Raw genomic sequence first — 22392 nt, 5'->3', positions numbered from 1 at the left:
GCTGCTGGGCGAGCCCTCATCTGGGACTCTCCTCAGCTCTTACTGGGACAGTGGCGCGGCTGCCCCTCTGTTGGTCTTCCATGGTCTCTTGTGTTCTGGGGGCCTCTGGATGTCTGGAGTTTTGATCTCCTCCATACCCGCTTCACACCCTGGAGGACGGGGCTGTGGCCCCCCCACACTCCCTAGCAGATCATTACATGGAGAAACCTTTGGAATGCAAGCATGCTGATCCACACAGGTATGCACACATGGGTATTCACAGACACGGACTAAAGCTTTCTTGGCTGCTGCCTCAAAGCACACTGTGCGCTGTCTATCTTGTGTGCTGCACAATATCGTTTATTATTTAGTAAATATTGATATCTATGACTAGCTAGTTTATTGTGATGGTGCTTTGTTTTCTCTATTATTATGTTGCTCTTTGTTGTTTGCTGTCTCCTCTGTTTGTTTTTTTTTTTTTTTGTTTTTTTTTTTTTTCTCCATACAGGTGACCCAGGAGTTCTTTTTTTTTTTCTCTCTCTTCCCCCCCCTTCTCACCGTCTCTTCTCCTCTTTGGTTTTCTTTCTTTCTCTCCCCCTCTCTCTCTCATTCATTCCCCCTGTCCTATTTATTAAAAAAAAAAAAAAAAAAATGACAAAGGATGAACTGAAGCTCTGCCATCACGTAATGTCGCATACTGCTGTTTCTGATGTCATTTAAAAAGAAAAAGAAAAAAAAAAAAAAAACAACAAAAAAACAAAAAACAATTTTCATGCAACACTGCTCAAATGGCACTAAGTTACCCATAGTGTTATCGGAAAATATCCCCCAAACTACTACACCACCAGCCTGAGCTGCCAATACACATCAGCATGGATCCATGATGCTTTCATGCTGTTTACACCAAATTCTGAACCTTCCACCTGAATGTTACACCAGAATTTGACTCATCAGATCAGACGATGTTTCTCCAATCTTCTGTCCAGTTGTGAGCCATTTAATTTTTAGCCTGTACATGTGTATGAGAACCTTGTTAGTTCAGACTGTAGTTTACTTTGTGTGCATAAAATAAAATGATGGCACATTATCAAGACGCTGAAGAGTTTCACTTCAACATTTCGTCTGTTGTTTCACACTTCAGTGAACACAGTGAGGAAAACAGCCACACCTTTCTAATCATTAATATTCAGGTTTTACCCTTAAAATGCCTGAAAATTTCAGCGAGGTGTCACAAATTTGTTGTCATTTGGTGCCAAGTCTTGGCACTGTTGGCTCCTCAGTCATTATCAGTGTATGACACATTTAGTGTCACGTGTTGTTGGATTTGTGCCTTCATTAGACACATCAAATCTCATTTTAAATGGGGAGAAGTGCTCTTTTTGGTGATCAGTACTTCTGCAGTATATCCGTTCCATGCTGCTCTGATGGTTGACTTCTGAACATTACACAATGAAAAAACATGCAAGGTTAATGGTGCCTGTGTCAGCCCAGGACACTCTTGCAAAAGAATGTTTTAATCTCAGCAGTTTCACTTCCTGTTTATTAAAAAAACATTTAAAAAAAGTTCAGAAATCCTTTGTTTGCCCTGCTCCACTGTGACTTCCCAGACCGTTATTGACATCAAGCGGGGAGGCATTAGAGTTGGGTACTTAAAATATTCAAGAACTTTCCACTTTCCAGAATTTAACAGTGTGTCCATTCTGTTTGAATCTGATTTCAGTTTGTGATGTGCTTTTTGTTGCAGTTGTAAAGGTCTAAATGACTAATCAGACACTTACTCTTCAGCATGATGTGGAGATGGGGAGGAGACAGGAAGTGACATGAAAGGCAAAAAGATAGAAGAGCACTAAGAATTAAAGCAACGCTCCCCAACCTTTTTTTGCACCATGGACCGGTTTATGTCCAACAATATTTTCACGGACCAGCCTTTAAGGTGTCGCGGATAAATACAACAAAATAAAACCGGTACCAGTACCAAAAAAAGAAGATTTATTCATAACACACGGGAAAAGACCCAGGGAAACCGAGGTAATGGTAAAAACAATAAAAAAAAATGATAAAAAACAAAAATAACCCTGAAAACCATAAATTTCACACCCAAGCCTCAACTCTCGCGGCCCGGTACTGGTCTGTGGCCCGGGGGTTGGGGACCGCTGATTTAAAGCATATGGAACAAAGGCTGACTGGCTGACAGATGATGGGTAGGAAAAGGTTTAATGACAGAATTCAGTTTGACAGTATGGGAAAATAGGGTTGATGTAAAGTGTTATGTGAAGCGTGTACGGCGAGCAGAGAATGGACTGTGAAAAAATTCCTGGAAGCATGTAATGTTTTTAGTTTCAGTGTAAAATCATCTGGAAACGCAACATTTCCACTTATTTTTTTGTAATTCAACATGTTTTACGTGTGATATAAAATCTCTGTTGGAGGAGTACATTTTATATGGGCAGCTTTTTAAACTAACTACCTTACTAAACACACCGTAAACTGAGAGTCACATCTCTACAAGAATATCCGCATTTTAATTTGGTGATTTAGAAAATGTCTAAATGTTGTCATACTTCACTCTAATCTGTTAATTAATCTGTTTTACACTGCTGGAAACACGAAACACACCAAGGATTCCTGTAAGGAGAGTAAACTTCAATGTTGCAAATAATTAACTGGAATGAAAATGCTTATTGTTTGCACTAAATCACCAGATATATCTTGTTTTTTTTCACAATAGTGTTGGATTTTACTGATATATTTTGTATGATTTTTAGAGATTTTTATTTGCTAGCATCTCTGGAGTAGGTGGCACTCACAGGGATCATTTTCTGTGGAAGAAGAGTCATATGATCTGTGAAACGCCCCTTTGGCATTGGTCATGTGAACACACAGGGGAAACCCTCATATAACTTAGCCAGTTGAGAACCAGCTTCATGTGACAGTTTATCCCATTCGCCAATGTTAGGGTAAGTGAATCTAGATGACAGAAACATATCCTGGGTACACTGGACCTCCTTTGCAGTATAGAGCTCAGACAGAAACAACTGACTTCCAACAGAGACACTGATCAGAGGACAAGGAGACAGACTGGGGCTGCTTTCCAAAAGTACTTCCCATCTTATCTCCTATTTCTAACTTCTTTGCCTTTAGTTTAAGAAAAAGTGGGCAAAAGTGTTTTTGGACGTTGCTTATTGTTTAGATTTTCATGTGTGTTTCCATTGTATTTGCCTAGTTGTAGGTGCTGATTGTTTTATCATTGTCTTTCTTTGATCTTGTGTGTCTTGAATATTTTGACCCCAGTGTTTCAAGTTTTTCATTATTTTCATGGATTAGTGGTAACTGATGATACTCTCAGTTTTGTCTTTAGGTTTTAAAGTTAAAAGTCCTGTTTTTCGCATGTGTCTTGTGTAGCCTTTGTATCTGTGTTGTGTTCTCATTAAGTGTTTGCATTTGACATTCAGTTTTACTTCCCCTAGCTGTGTTCACTTCCTCTGAGTTGTGTGAATTTATAACTTCAGTTCTATTTATTGCCACATCATATTGTTGCCCACAGATGTTTCCTGTTGTTATCCCTGGGATGTCTTCTGTTGTCTTGGATTTAGTTTTCATCTGCCTTTTGATAAAAGTTTATTCTTATTTGATTCCTAGATGTGCGTGAGTCTGAGTGATTCTGGATTTGGGTCCTTATTCACCATAACCTTGACATCAGCTTTATTAAAGAGGCAAATCAAAAAATGGTGTTGATCTAAAAGTGGCATGATAAAAGACTATTGTATAATCATTCAATAAAATAGTTTAAATCGTTAGGTATAATATGTTATTATACATGAAGCCCAGAAAATAATGTAATGTACATAGTATGGTGACATTTATATGGCTATATGTGCTTAGGCCAGATGTGTGCACTCTGATACTGATACACGTGCTAATATGAAGGTAATTAGGGGTGAATTTGTTCACCTAGTATTCTATTGTCAAATTTCTTTTCAGAGCCAGATATACATTTTCAAAAACATGTCAAAACCACCCTGTGCACATGTCTGGGCACACTGTATCCTCTTTGGGTATATGTAAAATAGTGTACAGATGCTCAGTGACTGATATTTAGGTTCCTCTTATGTGAAAAATACTGACTGTTTGTACAGAAGTTGGCAGTAATGTACAACTGTTTGTGGGACAAGAGGCAGTAGAAGAGTGTTTCTCTCTCTATCTCTCTCACTTTCTACCTCTTGCATTGTTTGTTGATTTAATGGTTAGGAGGAGGCGCTGGTTTCTCGATTAATTTGGCTGAGATGGGCATCTGGCTACCAGCAGTTGTCTCAATGCACTTAATATTATAGGAAAGAACTGAGAGTGAAGTGTTCTAGTGGAGTGATAGTGGTACTATAAAATATATATATTGGAAAGCTGGGTATACAAGTCTGCAGCAGTCCAGGAGTTGGGTTGACTGTCTTTGATTAAGTTCCACAGAATAATTGTTTCCATCAGAGTGCTTGCTAGGCTTAATACAAATTCAGTGCAGCCATACTTGAACTTATTCCTGTTAGTATACAGTGTGTGTGACTATGAGCATGGTTTTCTGGAAAACATTCAATTCTATAGTTAGTAGAGTCATAGATAACTAGGAAAACAATCACAACACATCATCTACTCAACACATGTCCACAAGGGGTCACTGTAGACCACAGATTGGATAAATAGCACATGTCTTACAAGTTGCTAATCAAGCTAGCAACAGTTAAACTAAACTAGACCTTCCCAAAGTGTGGGGCCCGCCCACACTTTAAAACCTGAAGATAGTCAGATTAACAGTAACAGTATTTTGTCTCTATCTGCCATTCTGCAATTCATCTCATGTAAACAATAACGTGGCGCACAGCGTGACGAGAAAAAAGGCACATACACTGTGAAACTCTGTATTCCTCGTCCACATGTAAACGCAAAAAAGGAGTTTTATAAAATCTCCGTTTTCGGTGATTGGCAACGCCGTTTATGGACGAAACAGCTGCGTTTTCAAAAATACCCGTGTAGGTGCGGACGTAGCGTAAAAGAGTTAGTAGTGTATTTCCTTACTACCTGTAATTTATTGCAGTTTACTTGTATTTGCTTAATTGCTTACTAAATGTTTGAGGTGTGAAATAAACCGCAATGGAGCAAAATATGGGTGTGTGTGGTTGGAGGATGCGTTTGTGCGTGTGTGCGTGCACGCGCAAGAAGGGGGGGGGGGGGGGGGGGGGCGAATATTTTTCTTGTAAAACAAAGGGGGGCTTAGCAAAAAAAGTTTGGGAACCACTAAACTAAACAATAGAAAAGTCCTTTATTCCTAATAACGCTAGATGTAATCATGGCGGGAGATTATGGCCACTGCTATTAACTTGGTGCTAAATGTTTGGCGACTGTGGCTCAGGGGGTTGGGAAGCATATCTGTAACCGGAAGGTCGCAGGTTCGATCCCTGGGCTCTCTGTCCTGGTCGTTGTGTCCTTGGGCAAGACACTTTACCCTACCGCCTACTGGTGTTGGCCAGAGGGGCCGATGGCGCGATATGGCAGCCTCGCCTCTGTCAATCTGCCCCAGTGCAGCTGTGGCTACAACCGTAGCTGCCTCCACCAGTGTGTGAATGCGAGAATGAATGAATAGTGGCATTGTAAAGCGCTTTGGGTGCCTTGAAAAGCGCTATATAAATCCTATCCATTATTATTTCTATCAACATGGTATAAAAGTACTGAGGCATAATTTTAACATGCACAAACAATTAGAAGCAGTATCCTGCCAGTTAACTGCCAAAAGAAATAACGCTTACAGGTTCATTGACGCACAACTGTGGTTCTCTGCAGCAGCTCCTTTAGTGCTGAGCACATGACTGCTGATGCACTTATTTACTTGCTTGATTCTTGACATTTTTGGATGAATTACAGTAGTCCAGCCTAGAAGTAATAAATGCATTTACTAGTTTTTCAGTGTCACTCTGAGACGGGATGTTTCTAATTTTAGAAATATTGGGCAATAGAAGATAGCAGTCATACAATAGGTTTAATACGTGCATTGAAACTTAACCTGGTCAAAAACGGTTTTGTCATCACTACCCGAGTCACCTGTTCTTTTTATCCAGGAGACATTGTGTGTTAAAGATTTGCTCTCAGCCCTCTCAAAAGAGAGCTTCACACTCACTTTGCAAAGAAAACCTACATTAAAACTTAATGTACATGAGAGAAAATCTATTTATGATCCTGGTAATAAACTGGCCCGGAACCGTACGATTTTAAAACTGATTAAAAATATTCCATATTTGTATTTTAAGAAGCTATTCTGCATGTAAACCACTGTATAACAACCACTTCTTCATTTCAGTGTGGGAGTTTAGAGGCTCTCATCTGTTTATGCATGTTGACCATGTCCAGTTGAAGGAAGACAGTCTAATATTTCTTTTATATTTTCTAACCACAGAAGACCCTGTTATCAAAGACTACATCCTCAACAACTGATGGAGACTAACTGGAAAACAGTATGTGTCATGTTGATGTGATTTAAGAAGCGAGAGAAGAAGCGATGAGTTTAAGTGCAGCAGCGAGTGGATTGGTCCTCTTCCTTCTCTCTCTAACAGGTTTATGTGTACCTGGTTTTCACACATTCAGTATCTGCAGGAGTTACTTTTTAATGTAAAATTACAATACATAAGGGATTTATTTCTGTAGACCCAGTACACTCTTAGAAGGGATGTGTTAAAATTGACACATCATGTGTTAAATTTTAACACATGTGCTGCATCAGATTAGGGACAACACATGATGTGTCAGTTTTAACACAATTAATGTGTCTGCTCCTTTAACACATCTTCTGTGTTAAAAAATGTAAACACAAAGATGTGTTAAAATGTGTACATTTCAATTTTTTTTAAAAAAGGAGAAAAAAGATGGGTATATATTATACACTTATTGAATTCCATTTTTTATTTGGCATATTATAAATCATTACAAACTGAATGAACAACAACTGTCAGAATCTTTTCATTTAAAATGTTTTAAATTCAATTTTAGCCAAAGCTATATCACAATTTTTACTTTACAAAATCAAACAAAATTCATATCTGACTAGCTTTCTATCTCTCTAGATCATTAAAATGTCAAAAAAAATTGAAAAAAGGGCAATCATATATATGATTGCCCTTTTTTCAATTTTTCAATTTTTTCAATATATATATATAATGTTCTGATATAATCCAGACAATACATGAATTAAAATTTTTAAAGGTAACAATTGTCATCTTCAACAAATTGTCAACATTTAACAAATGTGCAGTTGCATGCAAACAGAAAAACATACATTTTGGCGAATATAGCATCCAGGTTATACAATTTTGTACCTTGGGTTTAAATACAAAAATCAAAAATTTCAGCCAATCAGTTCATATTGTCTGACCTTTCCACTGCATAGGCATAAAAATGGTCAGTCCTGATAAGCAGTGTATTTGACAAAGATGCCAAATGAGGTTTCTCACCTCTGTGAACAGAGACTCTCTACATTTTGGACAGGTGAACATTTTACTTGCATCCTTTAATCTGTGCAATCAGCTCCAGTACTTTGGTTTTCCTTTGGGTGGACAGCGGCAGGTCATAGACAAACTCAAAGAAGGTGAAGACGGAGCCAAGTGGTGCTGGATAGGACAAGTTACATACCCAGTACAGTTTGAAAAGTTTATCCACAGCACACGTCAGGCCATCATTCAGAGAAATGGTTACTCTGTCATTCTTAGCAACAATGATGTACTGCCTGGTTGCCCTCTTTAGATCACCGATGCATATCAGCTGGGGTTGGTGTGTTGTGGATGATGCTTCAGGATCACTGCAAAGCGATGCAATACTTGTTCCAGGCTTGGAGATGGGGGAAGATAAAGATAGTATTCAGTGAGGTGTAGACAAATGCTTTCCTCAGGTAAATACTAGGGGTGCAACGATATTCGTATCGATATTGAACCGTTCGATACAGTGCTTTCGGTTCGGTACGCATATGTATCGAACAATACAACATTTGTAATTTATTTTATCAATTTTCCTTCTGACGATGCTGTCTGTGTTGAGCGCTCAGTGAATCTGTGTTTGACTACTCCGCCTAGGCTGCACTGTCGAGCGCAGATCCACTGAGCGCTCAACACAGACAGCATAGTCAGAAGGAAGAGAGCAGGGCAAGCTAGTGAGACAGAAGTTAAGCTCTCCTTGCAAGATGGACCTCCCCCACTCTCATTCAGATCTGGCGTTTGGAATTATTTTGGTTTTCATGTGACGTATGACCCTGAAGGTAAGCGAGTCATGGACTAAAGTAAAACAGTATGTTGGATGTGCCATGCAATGCTCAATTACATTGGTGTGAACTAGTGTGTTAGCGCAGTTAGCTCGTTAATGTGTTGGCCGTCTAGCCCCATGCACGGAGCGATAGGCGGTAGCTCGTTAACGGAGATTTGCCGTGTTGTGGCGTTAAGGTCATTTCAACGAGATTAACCTGAAAGCACTAGTGGGAACACAACGAATATGACTGCACATTTACGCCGACATCATCCTAGTGCAAAGACAAGTGGAAGCAGACAAAAAAAAGCAAGCATGCTACTAACTTTAGCCGAGTCATTTAGACAGCTGTTAGCACATGATTCTCCTTATGCTGCTGAGAATATAGCCCAGAAGAAGCGGATAGTATAGCTTTTATTTTGGAAAGAGCCATTTCTCTGTAATAAACTCTCTTTTCCAAAGATGAGTGATTCCTCAATCAGATACAGGGCTTGCAATATCGCTAGCCCAACGTCCCGGAGCTAGCGATTTTTTCAGTCGGGCTACCAAAATCTATCTCTGCCCTGCCCGTCGGGCTATTGTAGGAAAAATATATGTCAATGCTTTTGCATTCTTTCGGAAATGTAGCTGGGTAATTATGTCATTGGCATCGGTGAGCCACTGTCAATATGTGACATATTGAAGTCGCGTTTGAATTTGCGCTTGTTTTTTTGCTTTCACTTTGCAATCGTGCGAACTGTGTATAGAGAGCGACAGTACTGATCTGTGAGTGATGATAATTTGTGCACCAATTCCTCTGACATCGTCTTATTAATCGTTAGCTTACTATGCAAACATGACAAGTGAAATCTCCCGCAGCAAGCTTAAACATGTGAGAGGTTGATCGCGCAGAGAATCGCTGAGCTTATGTGAGTGCGCGTGTAAAAGCATTTCAGTTCTGCTGAGCCAAATAAGACAGGTCAGGGTGAAGAAGTGACAGCCAAAGAAAAGCTTACCACAAAACGGAGAAGTTATGACAAATCAGGCTATAAGGCAAAAAGAAAGTGCAGCTTTATGGTTTCATGGACAAAAGAATTTCTGTGGCTGCAATATGATGAGCTAAATAACCAGGGCTGCACATAAGTGGTCCGCAGGTGCGCATTCGCTGTCAAAATAAAAAACACGCACAAGGGTGAGGGTTAAATTTAAAAACTGTACTTTTGAGTTAAAATATATATTTATAATTTTAATAAATGACAAATTAAAAATGCATGAACATTTTTTTGTATCGAAAAAATATCGAACCGTGACACCAAAGTATCGAACCGAACCGAACCGTGAATTTTGTGTATCGTTGCACCCCTAGTAAATACCGTGAGAACTTTACTGAATACATACCAGTGCAAAAAAGGCTGCAACGACTGGCACCAACTGGTGGGAGTAGGTGTGTTAACACATGGCGGGGGGGTTCTTGTTTCCAGGGCAGCTACTGATTTGAGCTTCGGAATGATACTGGCTTCCCATTTTCGCAAAAAGAGATCCACCTTTCCTCCTGTAAAATTGCAAAACTCCAAGTCCAGCCTACGGAAATAAAAGAAGTGTTTAAGTTTAAAATGAAGCATTAAATACATTAAATCAAAAGTACATTCTGTCCATTTGGTAGCTGTATGGCTAAAATCAAACTTTACAGTATCACATTTCTGTTACCCATTCCACATCAAGCTTACCTACACAGTGAAACAACAATTTACTTGGAGTGGTATTTGAATACAAGTCCATTATTCCTTAATTTTAGCTATGATTTGGGTCCCATCAGACCCTGAGAAAAAATTAGGACTTTTGAGCTGATGTTCAACTTTCTAGCAGACAATTTCTTATGTTGTCTATCTGCGGTTTGTCCTGTAGAGCTTTTTTGTTGAAAATAGTGCTGCTGAAAGCAGAGTTTCATACAGATTTAGGTGATTTTTTGTAGGGTTTTCACTTCCACGAGCAGCACTTTCTGCATTGTCATTTGATGTCCCTACTATTAGATAGTCATTTGGTGGTACGACTAAGATTTTGGACCATGTGAAAAGTGATGCTCATTGTAATCAGTGCGCAGGGAGTAATGATCAAACTCTGAAGTTATAAAACTTTCAAAATATTCACTAGGAGCTCATAAACATACCTCCAAATGTATCGACTCCTGTTACATACTTTGTATGCAAAACACAACTGAGTGGAGAAGGAGTACATAAACCATTACCAGAGAACCAAGCAACTTACCAGACTTGGCATGTCCAAGAACCGTGGGTACTCTCCGAATATTCCAGGCTCTGAGACTGGTGTATGTTTCCTCCATGCCTGACATGATAATTGGAAGGTTCTCAGCTGAGGGCCGCAATAACTTGGGTGACCCACTCATCTGTGCTGCTGGTATTCCCATCCTCTCGCCTGAGCTTCTTGTCTTCACCACAGTCATCTGTCACTTTTCGCTTCTTATAATGTCTCTGCCCCTGGTCGAGATTCCGTCTAAGGTTGCGCAGTTTAGTCTCTAGGAATCCACAATGAGAGACTGGATCATAATAATGCTCCTGAGGAAGAAAGGACAGAGGTATATGGGTAACAGCTGAGCAATTTTAACTGAGAAAAAAAGCTCTAATAAATAATTAGATAAAGGTTAAACGATACACAGTAAGTGGGAACAAGTGCAATTTACAGTATGTAGTGGAATTTACATTATTAAAATGCTAAATTTACTTACAAATCCTTCCCCCTGTCCTGCCACTTAAGGGTGGAAAAGTGGTGAGGATGCTTTTTGCTACAGTTAGCTTCTCTGCACTAAGAGGGTAACTGGAAAACAAAGGTAAACTTTTTTACTTCTGTGCACTTCAACATTTTTAAAGGAAAACATTCATTGCAAAATTTTAACAAAGTACAGTAAAGTGCGATACTTACTAACCACACCTCTCCACCAAATCCCCAATGCAAGTCTTCACAAGGAGCCTCCTCAATGGCACCGACAGGTTTCATACTCCTTAAGAATCTGTGGGGCTTTCCTGAGTGACTTCAGGGGTTGACTTTGTTCTTCTGTGGTAATGGTAGACTGTGTAAAGGCAACACCAGACACTTTACCTCTCTGCAATAATCTTCAAAGTCATGACAGCAAATTTCCACAGAGCATAAAAGCACGAGTTTACTCAAAAAGCTGCAGCAGAAGAAGGCGGTTTCTTAACTACGTGATTATAACGCAATGACTAAAAGAAATTCTGAATAATAAACAAATTGATTTTATCTTCTAGTTGCTACTTGGTGAATAAATCTGATCCTGACTAATAGTGATGTCTGATGTCTGTGGCACAGCTGACAATAAGAAATTTTTTTTTTTACAAATTTCTTTCTCATCTATAAAAGTGGTTACAAGGATTTTGACAGATTCTAAGTTGTCATATGTGTGCTGAAAAAATGAAACACATGGCTAAATAAGTAAGATAATTTGCATGGTCAAGTTGCTGTTGTTTGGTTTTTTAAATAACACTGACTATTACTTCCTCAGAAGTTCTGCATAAAAAAGAAACTATATCAGAGCATGTTTCCAGCAATAAGCCTTAAAAAAGAATGTGCACATACTTTAGTTAATCATACTAGATGCAAAAACTGCTTTAACTGCTTGAAAAAATAATTATCTCCTCAATATGAGGTATATTTCATGTTAAAGTTACTCAGTCTTTATTCCTATTCTCTGCTAGTAAACGAATGGTCGCGGTGATAACTACATTTGCTATATTCAGAGCTAACGACAATATTGTCATTTTACTCAACACTGCTACGGTTAGGTGCTGACTCTGGCGTTGCTCATAGACAACATAATGCCTGTCGGAGCCGCTAGCCAACTACCACACTGGTTCTAAGAGCAATTTCTGAATACTCTAATACATAAATAAAGTAAATAGATAAATACATGAATAAAGTAATACATAAAAATACTACCAAAACACATTAACTCTAATGGAGTATGGCACGAAATCCAAGAACTAATAATAAAATTAAGAGTAGGATATGTTAGCAAGACTGTTACATTAAGGTTAGCTAGGTATAGTTAAGCAGTAATTAACTTAAACTCTAAACTCCTATATTTTATATAAATTCACATTCTTCCAGAAACCCGGCATATTTTCAGTACATTAAGATAAACTGGTAAATGATACTTACTGTAAGGTCTGACAACATACTAGGCGACGTAACCTCCATCTTTGTCTCCTTTGTCTCATTGGCGCGAAAGATAGCGCCCCCTTCCCGCCGCCGGTATGTCATGTTGCTGGGCAGAATTTGTTTCAATTTTAAGCATGTGTGTTCTTACTCATTTCATTTTCTACTTTTGCTTCAATTGTATTCACATGTTACGGTCAAAATTAAGCCTGTTCTTTGTGGATACTTATGCTTATAGTATAGCCATGGCCATTAATTGGTATGCTATACATATTGAGAAATAAAAAATTAATCCTCTTTCAGAATTTTAGTACACCATACACCTTGGTCCACATTACATTATAAAATGTTTTATTTGTTGAAAGTAATGAGGAAAGGATTAAGGAAAACAAACAATAACTAAACATTTTATTTATTCAGTTAATATAGTTATAATACATTGTTAATCTACAATTTATTTCACTAAACACAGGGCTAGCATCAAATTACTGAGCTGCTAATTTTAGGTCCTGTTGTTAGATTCTGAAAATAACACACAAAATGTGTTAAACTGTGCAACACATCAAGTGTGTTAAGCGTTTTACACATTTTTTCAATGTTTACACATTTTCTTACACATGTTATGTTAAAATTTACACAAAATGTGTTAATAGTGTAACAACACATTTTTTGTGTCATTTTTTAACACATCCTTTCTAAGAGTGTACATCTCTCTCTATATCTCTATATACATCTATATATCTACATCTATCGGTAGATATAAATAGGTTGTACCTAACTGGACAATTTCTATAATAATTTAATATGTGGAAAGCTGATCTTTAACTATTAATGTTCTGAAGACAGACATTTCAGACATTTGGCTGAGAACAACAGTTGTTAAATATTTTGTAAAACAGAAATGAAGCACAACTTCATTTTTTCTATTGTGATGAAGTGCGCTTGGTCCGAATGTCAGAATCCGAATTTCTCTCTGCATGTAGTTCAACTACAAGTAAAACTGTTTACTGTTGCTATAATGAGTCTGACTGTGTTCTGTGTTACAGTGGTACAGAGTCAGAATGATTATGCAGTGACTTACACTTCTACTCAGATCTGTGCTGTAAAAGGATCAACAGTGGACATAGGCTGCTCCTTCAAACACCCTTCAAGAGTAAATGTGTTAAAAAGAGTTTGGTTCACTAAAGGGAACAATTATAATCCTGAAGATCTGAAAACAGACCCAGCGTATGCAGGTCGAGTGTCGTACAGTTCTGACTGGAAGAGCTGCACTCTGACAATCAGAGACCTGAGAGAGAGCGACTCAGCTGTGTACAAGTTCAGGTTTGAAACAGACCGGAAAAATTTTACTGTTTTACCTGGAGTCACTCTGAATGTCACAGGTAACATTTTTAATTACACATCAGTCAGAAATTGTTATGAACATGACTGTGTGTGTTTGGATATGGATAATAGATGTCTAAGTTTCTGCTCTGATTTTATTTCTTCACATATTCAGCTCTTCAGGTACATGTGGACACATCATCATATTCCAACTGGGCAACACTGACTTGTCAGAGCAGTTGTCGACTAAATTATCGTCCCTCCTACATCTGGTACAAAAATGGACACAAGATTTCTAGTAGAAACCAGTATCGGTATTCAGCCAATCTGAATCCTTCAGATAGCTACTCCTGTGCTGTAAGAGGTCATGAAGATTTCTCCTCTCCTTCAGTGTGTGAGTTTATTTCAGTTACATAAAACCATCTCATAGAGTCATTACATACATCTGAATAAAAACAGTCAAACTCACAGTAACTACTTTCTAAATCTGACTTCAATATCATTTTATGTTTCAGGTGTCCGAGATGATTCATGCAACAGAGTGAATTACAGCAACAGAAGAATCTGTGCATTCAAAGGATCATCAGTGGACATTTCTTCTACTTACAACAGTTATGAAAGTCCAATCCAATCAAAGTCCTGGTTCCATTCTGGTCGTGGATCTGAGGACCTCACAGAAGACTCCCAGTATGCAGGTCGTGTTGAGGTGACTGAAACAGAGCGAGGACGCTCCACTCTGAGAATCAGAGACCTGACAGAGAGTGATTCAGCCGAGTATCACTTCAAATTCAAAACACAAAGCTTTGAATGGAAGAGTAGTTTACCTGGAACAACTCTGACTGTCACAGGTACTGATCAACACACACTGATGGATATTTAATCAGCTCAGTTGCTCTGTTGTGTTAATGGCTGTATTTATTGTTTTGAGTATTTAATGTCTTGTGTCTGCTGTGTTGTCATATTCAGCTCTGCAGGTGAAGGTGAGCAGAATAATATCAGTCCATGAGTCTCAGACTGAGGCAGAGCTGAAGTGTGAAAGCAGCTGCAGTCCAGCTGGTCGTCTTTCTTTTGTCTGGTTCAAAAACAATCATTTTAAGGTTGAACAAAGTTCTTATCAAGATCTGTTCAATCCTGGAGACATCATCTCCTGTGCTTTCAAAGGACATGAAGATTATCGCTCAGATCCTGTGTGTAAGTTTACTTCACTGTGTTATGCGATGATCATGAACAATTTTGTGTTTTCAGATCTTCAGCTTTCTTTTTTCACCAAAATGTTGTTTAAGATGTGCAGTGGAATTCAAAATACTATAATGTATTTTAAATTCTTTTAGTGTTTTACTGTACAACCAGTTTAAAGGTGAGTGGAGCCAGGTTCATGAATCTGAGTCAGATACTGAGGTAAAGTCCAAAATAACAGTCTTTGTGCTGAAGAGTGGTTTGATCCTGATCAGAGAACATGAAAGATCAGTTCCTATCATCACCTGTAGACTGCCGTGTGGCGACGGAAGCAAATAATTTAATGAAAGACAGCAGTACCCTGAACAACATGTGTAAGATTTAACAAGAATATCTACTTAAAGACTTACCTTAGAGATGTAATAAGCAGAGATGTGTGAATTGTGAAGAACAGGTGTACATCAGCTGTTTCTGACTGTCTACAAAGGTCTGTCCATGAAAAAAAGCATGAACTTAATATAATGAGGATAACAGATCTGAGCAGTAATTAAAAGCTTGTCAGTCCCCACAACTGAGGGTGTGACGGACTGAAAAGATACTGAGGGAAATGTGTTGACAACAGCTTTAGATAAGAAATAGAAATAATTTGAACAGTAAGGATAAAAGTCTATGTCAGGTTGGCCACCATAGGCGAAACGCGGGACTCAGATGGTTTCCGTTTTTCATTCAATGATACAGCTCATCACTCTTATAAATATTGGCTCTTGACAAGATCATTAAAGGCAGGTGTGTGAAGCCAAGAAGCAGGAACTCTCCTTAAAGTCTGACACTGCACAAAGAATCAACTCCAGGAGTGGAGGGATAAGTAGACATCACAGGTCAGACCAGTGAGGACACAGGGAGCATGATGCTATCTAAAGTGTGCGTGTTAGTCCCCATAGGGAAATAGTTCCTCTGCATTTAACCCATTCACCCAGTGAAGCAGTGGGCAGCCACCAGTGCAGCGCCCGGGGAGCAGTGTGTAGGGACGGTACCTTGCTCAGGGGTACCTCAGGGTAGCCGTTCAGTGGAGTCGAACCCCCGACCTTCCGATCATGAGGCCACCACTCTACCTACTGAGCTACCCCTGCCCCCTATGAAAAATAGACAGTATATTATGATCAAATGTGATCTCTTATTAATCATCTAATCTTAATATTCTCTGTTCTAGATGCTCCAATGCTTCCCTCTGTGTCAGTGAGTCCCTCTGGTGAAATAGTGGAGGGCGGTTCAGTCACCTATAGCAGTGTTGCTAACCCAACAGCTAATTACACCTGGTACAAGGAGGATGAAGACTCAGAAAAAGCATCAGGACACAACTTCACCATCACTGACTTCAGACCTGAACACAGTGGGAGTTTTGTTACTGTGAACTGAGTGTGCAAAGCAGTAATCAAAGCAAAGGGTGGCAATTTTGAGGAATCTATAACATGAACATGTTTTGAGTTATTTCACACTTTTCGTTTACTACATAATTCCATATGTGTTCGTTCATAGTTTTGATTCTTTCAGTGAGAATCTACAATTAAATAGTCATGAAAAGAAAGAAAAAACATTAAATGAGAAGGTGTCTCCAAACTTTTGACTGGTAGTGTATATTCTAACCAGTGCAAAGAAAATATAAAAATGTTTAACTTTCTGCAGTTGTGTTAAGAGAGTAAACTTAGTGACAGCAGTTACTGATGATACCCAATGACAAATAACATGACCCTATAAATCTAATCTATCGACTAAGACATATCTCCTTTGTGCTTTTCTCAATTTATAGGAAAATCTGTAATAATATTGAATATCATCAGATTGACTCTGGTGGTCCTGATGCTGATTGCTCTCTTCGTGTTGGGTCTGTGGATGAGGTAACACATTTCTTTTTAAAAAGAAAGAAAAACAGTAACAACAGTGTCATAATTGCTCTTTTATGTCCATCTTAAAACCTTCAGTTTTAAAGTCATGAATTCTTTTTAGTTTAATACCGTTTTCTTTTTGTTGGATTAAATCCAGAAAGAAGACACATGTGGCCTTAGAAACTGGACCAAATGAATCTGTAAATGTCATCAAAGTAAGAGGTTCTACTGATACAACATGTGTTATGATAGATGTATGATAGTTTCTATTGCACTAGAATAGAAAAATAAGTGATCCAAAAATAAATGTAAATAAAATTAGGTAGGATAATGTGAAGTTCTTTAAGTATTACTAAAGTATTTAGTTTTGAATGTTATCAAAAACATACAGAAAGCTCTCTCGCTCTCTCTCCATCAGGTAAACACTCGTGCTGATTATGAGAACGTCTCAGCCTCACAGGGCGTCACTGCAGACGACACTGAAGAGCAGGAAGAGCTGCAGTGAAGTCCAGTCATGTTAGAGACTTGCGTATAAAAGAAACAGACTGAAACTCATGTTGTTTAGATGGTGTTTAATCAGACGTTAGAATGATGACAGAAAGAGAAAAGTTAAGGAGCACGGTCTCTGCCTCTGTGGAGGATGTTTTCATGGACTGTGCTGTTTGGCTGAGGATCAAATGCAGTATTCATAGATGAGGCTAAACTTAAACATCAGCTTTATTTCTGAAACTTCCTGAAAACTTTTTAATTTAAATTTTTTGATTTAGTGAAATTATTTAATATCCTGAACTAGTTTTGGTGTGAAGCACTGTAACTCAGCAGTTTCCACACTGCTTGGTGGTAAAATATGAACACGTGTTGATTCCTGCTTTATTTTTTCATTCAGATAAATACTGCTGACGTATACTGCTGGTGTTTTCATTCCTGAGAATAATTATGTAAAGGGATGAGCTGACTGAGAAATTGTTTGTGGTCTGTCTTTGGTATTAATGTAAATACATTTTATTATTTGTCAAGACAAATGTTTCCATCCTGCATGAGCCTTGTTTAGGAAGAGCTAAAGGAACAACAGCTAAAGGACACACAGACCTCCTCCTTCCCCAAGAGCACCTGGCTGCAGCCACTGTGGAGCTCCACAGCAAGCGGAAACACGTGACCTTGACCAAACCCTTCTCCTCTTCCCAGCCACCTCCTTCAGTGTATCCATCTGTCGTTCTGTCCTTACAGTGGGAAATGGCCAAAACACCTGACCCATGAGGCATCCTTGTCAGATGCCTAAAGTACCTAAACTGCCTCCTTTCAAGGTGGAGGAGCAGCGGCTCTACTCGGAGCCTCTCTCGGAGGAATAAATTCATCACTGTATCTCTAAAGGAGAGGCCAGCCACCCGTCAATGAGTACTCTGCTGTTAAATTTAACAGATGCAGCACAGCCCTCAGTTCAGGAGCATCTCACATAGAAATATTACAAATTCTTTTTGACATTTTCTGATTTTCTTATAACATGTGTCTGTGTATTAATGGCAATGATGTCATCTCCTCTCTTTTTCTGTCTACAAAAATAAAAAGTTCATAATTCATCTGCACTGCACTCCAAAGTCAACAAAACCTGGCTCATATTATTACTTGAATCTGCCGTACTGTCATGCTGTGCATATCCTACAGTCTACTGTTTACAAATCTACTCACTTCTCTTGCTGAGGAGAATAAACTTGGACCACCACCACCTGCAGGTGTGGAGGATAATGCACCAAGACCTCCTGTGTTGTATCTCAGCGTGGCACTGCAGATAAGAAATCATTACAGTGAGTATTTAAACCTGCCCAGTGAATCACAGGTATCGCACAAAACTCAGTCATATAGATCTGCAGAACAAAAGCAAAACACCCTGCTGACCTGTCCATTTTTGATTATATATTTGCAGCCTGGATTCACTCGAATGTGGAAAGAGAATTTATCCCAACATTGAAAGAGCAAAGAAGAACTGCAGCCAACAAAGTTTTCTAAAAGCTTTCCTAATCAATCAATCAATCAATCAATCAATCAAGAAAACCACGCACGTATTAAATAGGATATGCCTGTCTTCAAAAGTCAGCAAAAGATGACTGACAAAAGATGCATTGCACATGTAATGCACATGTCATGCAGTGACCACTATTGGCCAAAGCAGACAAAGCAACCTCATTAGTTAACTCAATTACTTTTTTATTTATTTATTTTTACTTACTAGCTCAATCGAGACTCAATAACTCATTTACAAGGGAGACCCGCTTCAGACAAACATGTTACAATTACAACAATAAAATAACAAGAAATTAAAAATTGTCACAGTCATATCAAAACCAGGAGCACGTTCCCAGTGATGATGTCACCAGGTCGGTTGTACGTCTTTTTTAAGTCTGCAAGTGAAATCAATTAAGAGAGGATTTCCTTAGAGGAGAGAAGTTATGACGATTCTATGAAGGGAATAGTCAAATAGTCCATACATATTATTTCATTTATTTGTTTTTGTTATGAAATCATTAACTTTATCACCATAAAATACGGTTTGCTTCACAAGGTACTTATAAACGTGTTCGTTTTCTAGCATTAGTTTTGTTTGTTTCTGACACCAAAGACTATAATTCAGTCAGCCTCTGACCCCGCCTCCCCCTCCTTATTTCATGATTTGGTTTGGTCCATGTGCACGCGCTCTTAGTGATACAGAGATAGCGCTGCAGTAGGATGTCTCTGTTATCAGTAAAGTCTGAGTTTCGAAAAAGAAAAAAAGAGACAGGCAGAAATTAACTTGATGGACTTTCCTAGTTTTAGTCAGCTTGCTTCATTTCTGACAGAAAATAATGTGTTGGTTGTTTTAGCCAACTTGTAATTGGAGGCAGAACCTTTGTACATAAGCAGGTGAGTTCTTTTATGCCAAAATGTGTCTCTAAGGGGGCACCTTAGGAATTTTTATCATCATAGCCTACATAAAGAGAGAAGTACTGTTACAGGTGATCAGAGTTTTCAGTGAGCTAAATCAGATTAAAACCTTTGCTTTATAGGTCTCAGGACAGACATATTAGTTTGCTATACTTTGCTTGAAAGCTGATATTCAAAGGATTATTCACATTTGCCAATATGTAGTATTATAAATACAAATGTTCAAGCAGTAAAAAATACTTAAAATACTAGAATTTTAGAAAATATTAAAATGTAAAAAGTGGTTTCTACATATCTCATCAGTCTTGCACAACATTATAAAATCTATTTATATTATCTATTTAATCTATTTATGAGAATATTGATCCAGGTCTGCACAGTGTTATATTTTCAGAGCTGGCATGGTTTACAGTATTAATGTGGTGGGGCCTAAAGTTTTATATATATTTATTTTTGCATGGGACACCAAATCTGTGCTTACACCACTGCAGCCAAACCAGCATTTCGTGCTCTATATGTAGCAATTACATACCAAAGATCATAATAGGTTGGTGTGTAGTATAAAATATGACATATTATACCAAGACTGAAAAAACTTGAAATGTACCACATTTAAAACCAGGAAGTTACAAAAAATTCAACTGTTTAACACTGATCGGTATCAGTGCCTGATCGACAAAGCACGGGTAGATATGACTACATATTTCCATTAATTACAAAAGATGCATTAATAAGTCTAAATGTTTTTAGATAAATACTTAGTAATTATCTAATACAAAATTATATTTAAAGTCTTGTTCAGCCCCACTTGTCACATAATAAATCTGTAATAGAACAGGGCTGCAGCCCAAAAATCACACCCTTACTTACATTCTTTCTTTGCCATTTTTCTGGAAAATATATGGGTTAAAAATTAAAAAAGGAAAATAAATAAGAGTAATTTGTAACTTAAAAACAGTACATCACAAGACAATCCTTTAAAACCTGGGCCACCTTTGCAAAACCGGCATGCAGTTATATGCATAATGGGTTGCATACAGTTGTACACTCAGAAATGTAGCCACATGTATGATAGTGCAAAAATATCTGTCTTAGATGGCATAGTGTAAAAAACAGGATTAAATATGGATTTCTTTTCCAGTTTTTGAATCAGATCATGATTTTAAAACTACTGTAGATACAATGTTTTTATCAGCCCATCTGCTCCAAAATTAGTATCTTCAGTTATCTTGTCAAGATGTGAAGAAATAGAACCCTTCTTAGTCTCGAAGTATTTGAATCTTTCAGGCCGCACACCATATATATTTATTTTGACATCCATGGTATTTTGTAATATTAGAAATGTGATACTAGTTTCAATGTAAACACTCTGGACATGAGACAAGAGCTGGAAATTCAAATTGCTTTCATTAAATACATTGTGTATTTCAGTATGTGAACTACTGCAGGTTGCTTTTGTCGTCGGACTCTTAGAGGTGATTACAGGAAAGCTCACTCAGCACTGTTAAGCTACAGCTATCATTTTAACAGAAAGGCTACCAGACCTCTTCAGCTGTATTTCCCTCACCTGTTCTTTTTATCTAAGAGATATTTTGTGGTAAAGATTTCCTCTCAGCTCTCTTTAAACCCGCATTAAATCTGCAGCTTTACAGTAAATCTGTTCATGGTGTTGTTAACACATTTTGCGGTAATTGTAGGAGCAAAGAGTGATTGAAATACAGTGCCTTTTTTAAGGCACTGAAAAGTAAAGTTTTTCACCTCATAACCAAAAACTTGTGTTTTTTTATTTATTTAGACTTTGTGTGATAGACCAACACAAAGTAGCACATACATGTGAAGTGGTATGACATTGTCTTGCTGGAGGGTGAATCTTCCTCCCAGTCTCAAGTGCTTTACAGCCTCCAGCGGGTTTTCTTCCAGGATTGCCCAGTATTTAGCCCCATCCATCATTCCATCAACTCTGACCAGCTTCCCTGTCGCTGCTGAAGAAAAGCGTCCCCACAGCATGATGCTGCCACCACCATGTTTCACAGTGGGATGGTGTGTTCAGGGTGATGAGCAGTGTTACTTTTCTGCCACACATAGCGTTTTGCATTTAGGGCCAAAAGTTCAACTTAGGCTCGTCTTAACACAGCACCTTCTTCCACATGTTTGCTGTGTCCCCTACATGGCTGCTGGCAAACTGCAAACAGGACTTTATATGCCTGTCTGTCAACAATGGCTTTGTTCCTGCCGCTCTTCCATATAGTCCAGATTTGTGGAGGACACGACTTACAGTTGACATGTGGACACATTCTCCCACCTGAGCTGTGGATTTCTCCTTCAGAGTGACCATGAGCCTCTCTGACCAGTGCTGTCCTTGCTCGGTCTGTCAGTTTAGGTGGACGGCCATGTCTTGGTAGGTTTGCAGTTGTAGCGTACTTTATCCATTTTTGGATGATGGAACAGTACTCCTTCAGATGTTCAGATCTTGATTCCACTGGATTTTACTTAAGGTGTATCAGAATTCAAGAGCATGAATACAAATACACGCCACACTTTTCAGATTTCTATTTACTTAAAATTTGGAAAACTATGTATCGTTTTCATACCAGTTCACAATTATGTGCTACTTTGTGTTAGTTTGTCACAGAAACTCTCAATAAAAACATTGAAGTTTTTGGTTGCAAGGTGGCAAAAT

The 22392-nt window shown here is 38.4% G+C and overlaps 1 protein-coding gene and 1 long non-coding RNA gene across 4 annotated transcripts; one reads left to right on the top strand and one right to left on the bottom strand.

The window, feature by feature from the left end:
• The first annotated feature begins 719 nt into the window (after window positions 1–719).
• On the top strand, window positions 720–18396 carry LOC147327135 (uncharacterized). 3 transcript variants are annotated; one of them, XM_086294759.1, is made up of 10 exons: window positions 720–2936; window positions 6416–6572; window positions 13461–13796; window positions 13913–14131; window positions 14253–14585; window positions 14704–14928; window positions 16124–16303; window positions 16721–16808; window positions 16954–17011; window positions 17215–18396. In XM_086294759.1, the coding sequence occupies exons 2-10, from the start codon at window positions 6518–6520 to the stop codon at window positions 17299–17301; spliced, it is 1581 nt and encodes a 526-aa protein (XP_086150885.1). In that variant the 5' UTR covers window positions 720–2936; window positions 6416–6517; the 3' UTR covers window positions 17302–18396. The 3 variants fall into 3 exon arrangements, with proteins under 3 accessions (XP_086150885.1, XP_086150886.1, XP_086150884.1); XM_086294760.1 differs by having other exon boundaries at window positions 720–3076; window positions 6416–6473; XM_086294758.1 differs by having other exon boundaries at window positions 720–3076.
• LOC147327136 (uncharacterized) lies at window positions 10507–12672 on the bottom strand. The gene is made up of 4 exons (XR_015129798.1): window positions 12418–12672; window positions 11164–11311; window positions 10970–11058; window positions 10507–10799 (listed from the first exon to the last, which is right to left on the bottom strand). It is a non-coding gene; the product is annotated as an uncharacterized LOC147327136 (long non-coding RNA).
• Window positions 18397–22392: the final 3996 nt, after the last annotated feature.

The sequence above is a fragment of the Aulonocara sp. 'chitande type north' Nkhata Bay genome, linkage group LG6, assembly GCF_057382095.1.
Source record: "Aulonocara sp. 'chitande type north' Nkhata Bay isolate Kocher_YH1m ecotype deep benthic linkage group LG6, A_spYH_male_GT1.1, whole genome shotgun sequence".
Classification (NCBI taxonomy): Eukaryota; Metazoa; Chordata; class Actinopteri; order Cichliformes; family Cichlidae; genus Aulonocara; species Aulonocara sp. 'chitande type north' Nkhata Bay.
Note: the sequence above shows the minus strand (reverse complement) of the source record. Positions and strands in the feature narration are given on the sequence as shown.

Bases quoted from the DNA above. Each gene is read 5' to 3' on its own strand.
- LOC147327135 (XM_086294759.1), top strand. From the start codon at position 6,518: ATGAGTTTAAGTGCAGCAGCGAGTGGATTGGTCCTCTTCCTTCTCTCT. The intron at 13,797-13,912 runs GTAACATTTTTA...TCACATATTCAG, and splicing joins AGTCACTCTGAATGTCACAG to CTCTTCAGGTACATGTGGAC. The intron at 16,809-16,953 runs GTAACACATTTC...GATTAAATCCAG, and splicing joins GTGTTGGGTCTGTGGATGAG to AAAGAAGACACATGTGGCCT.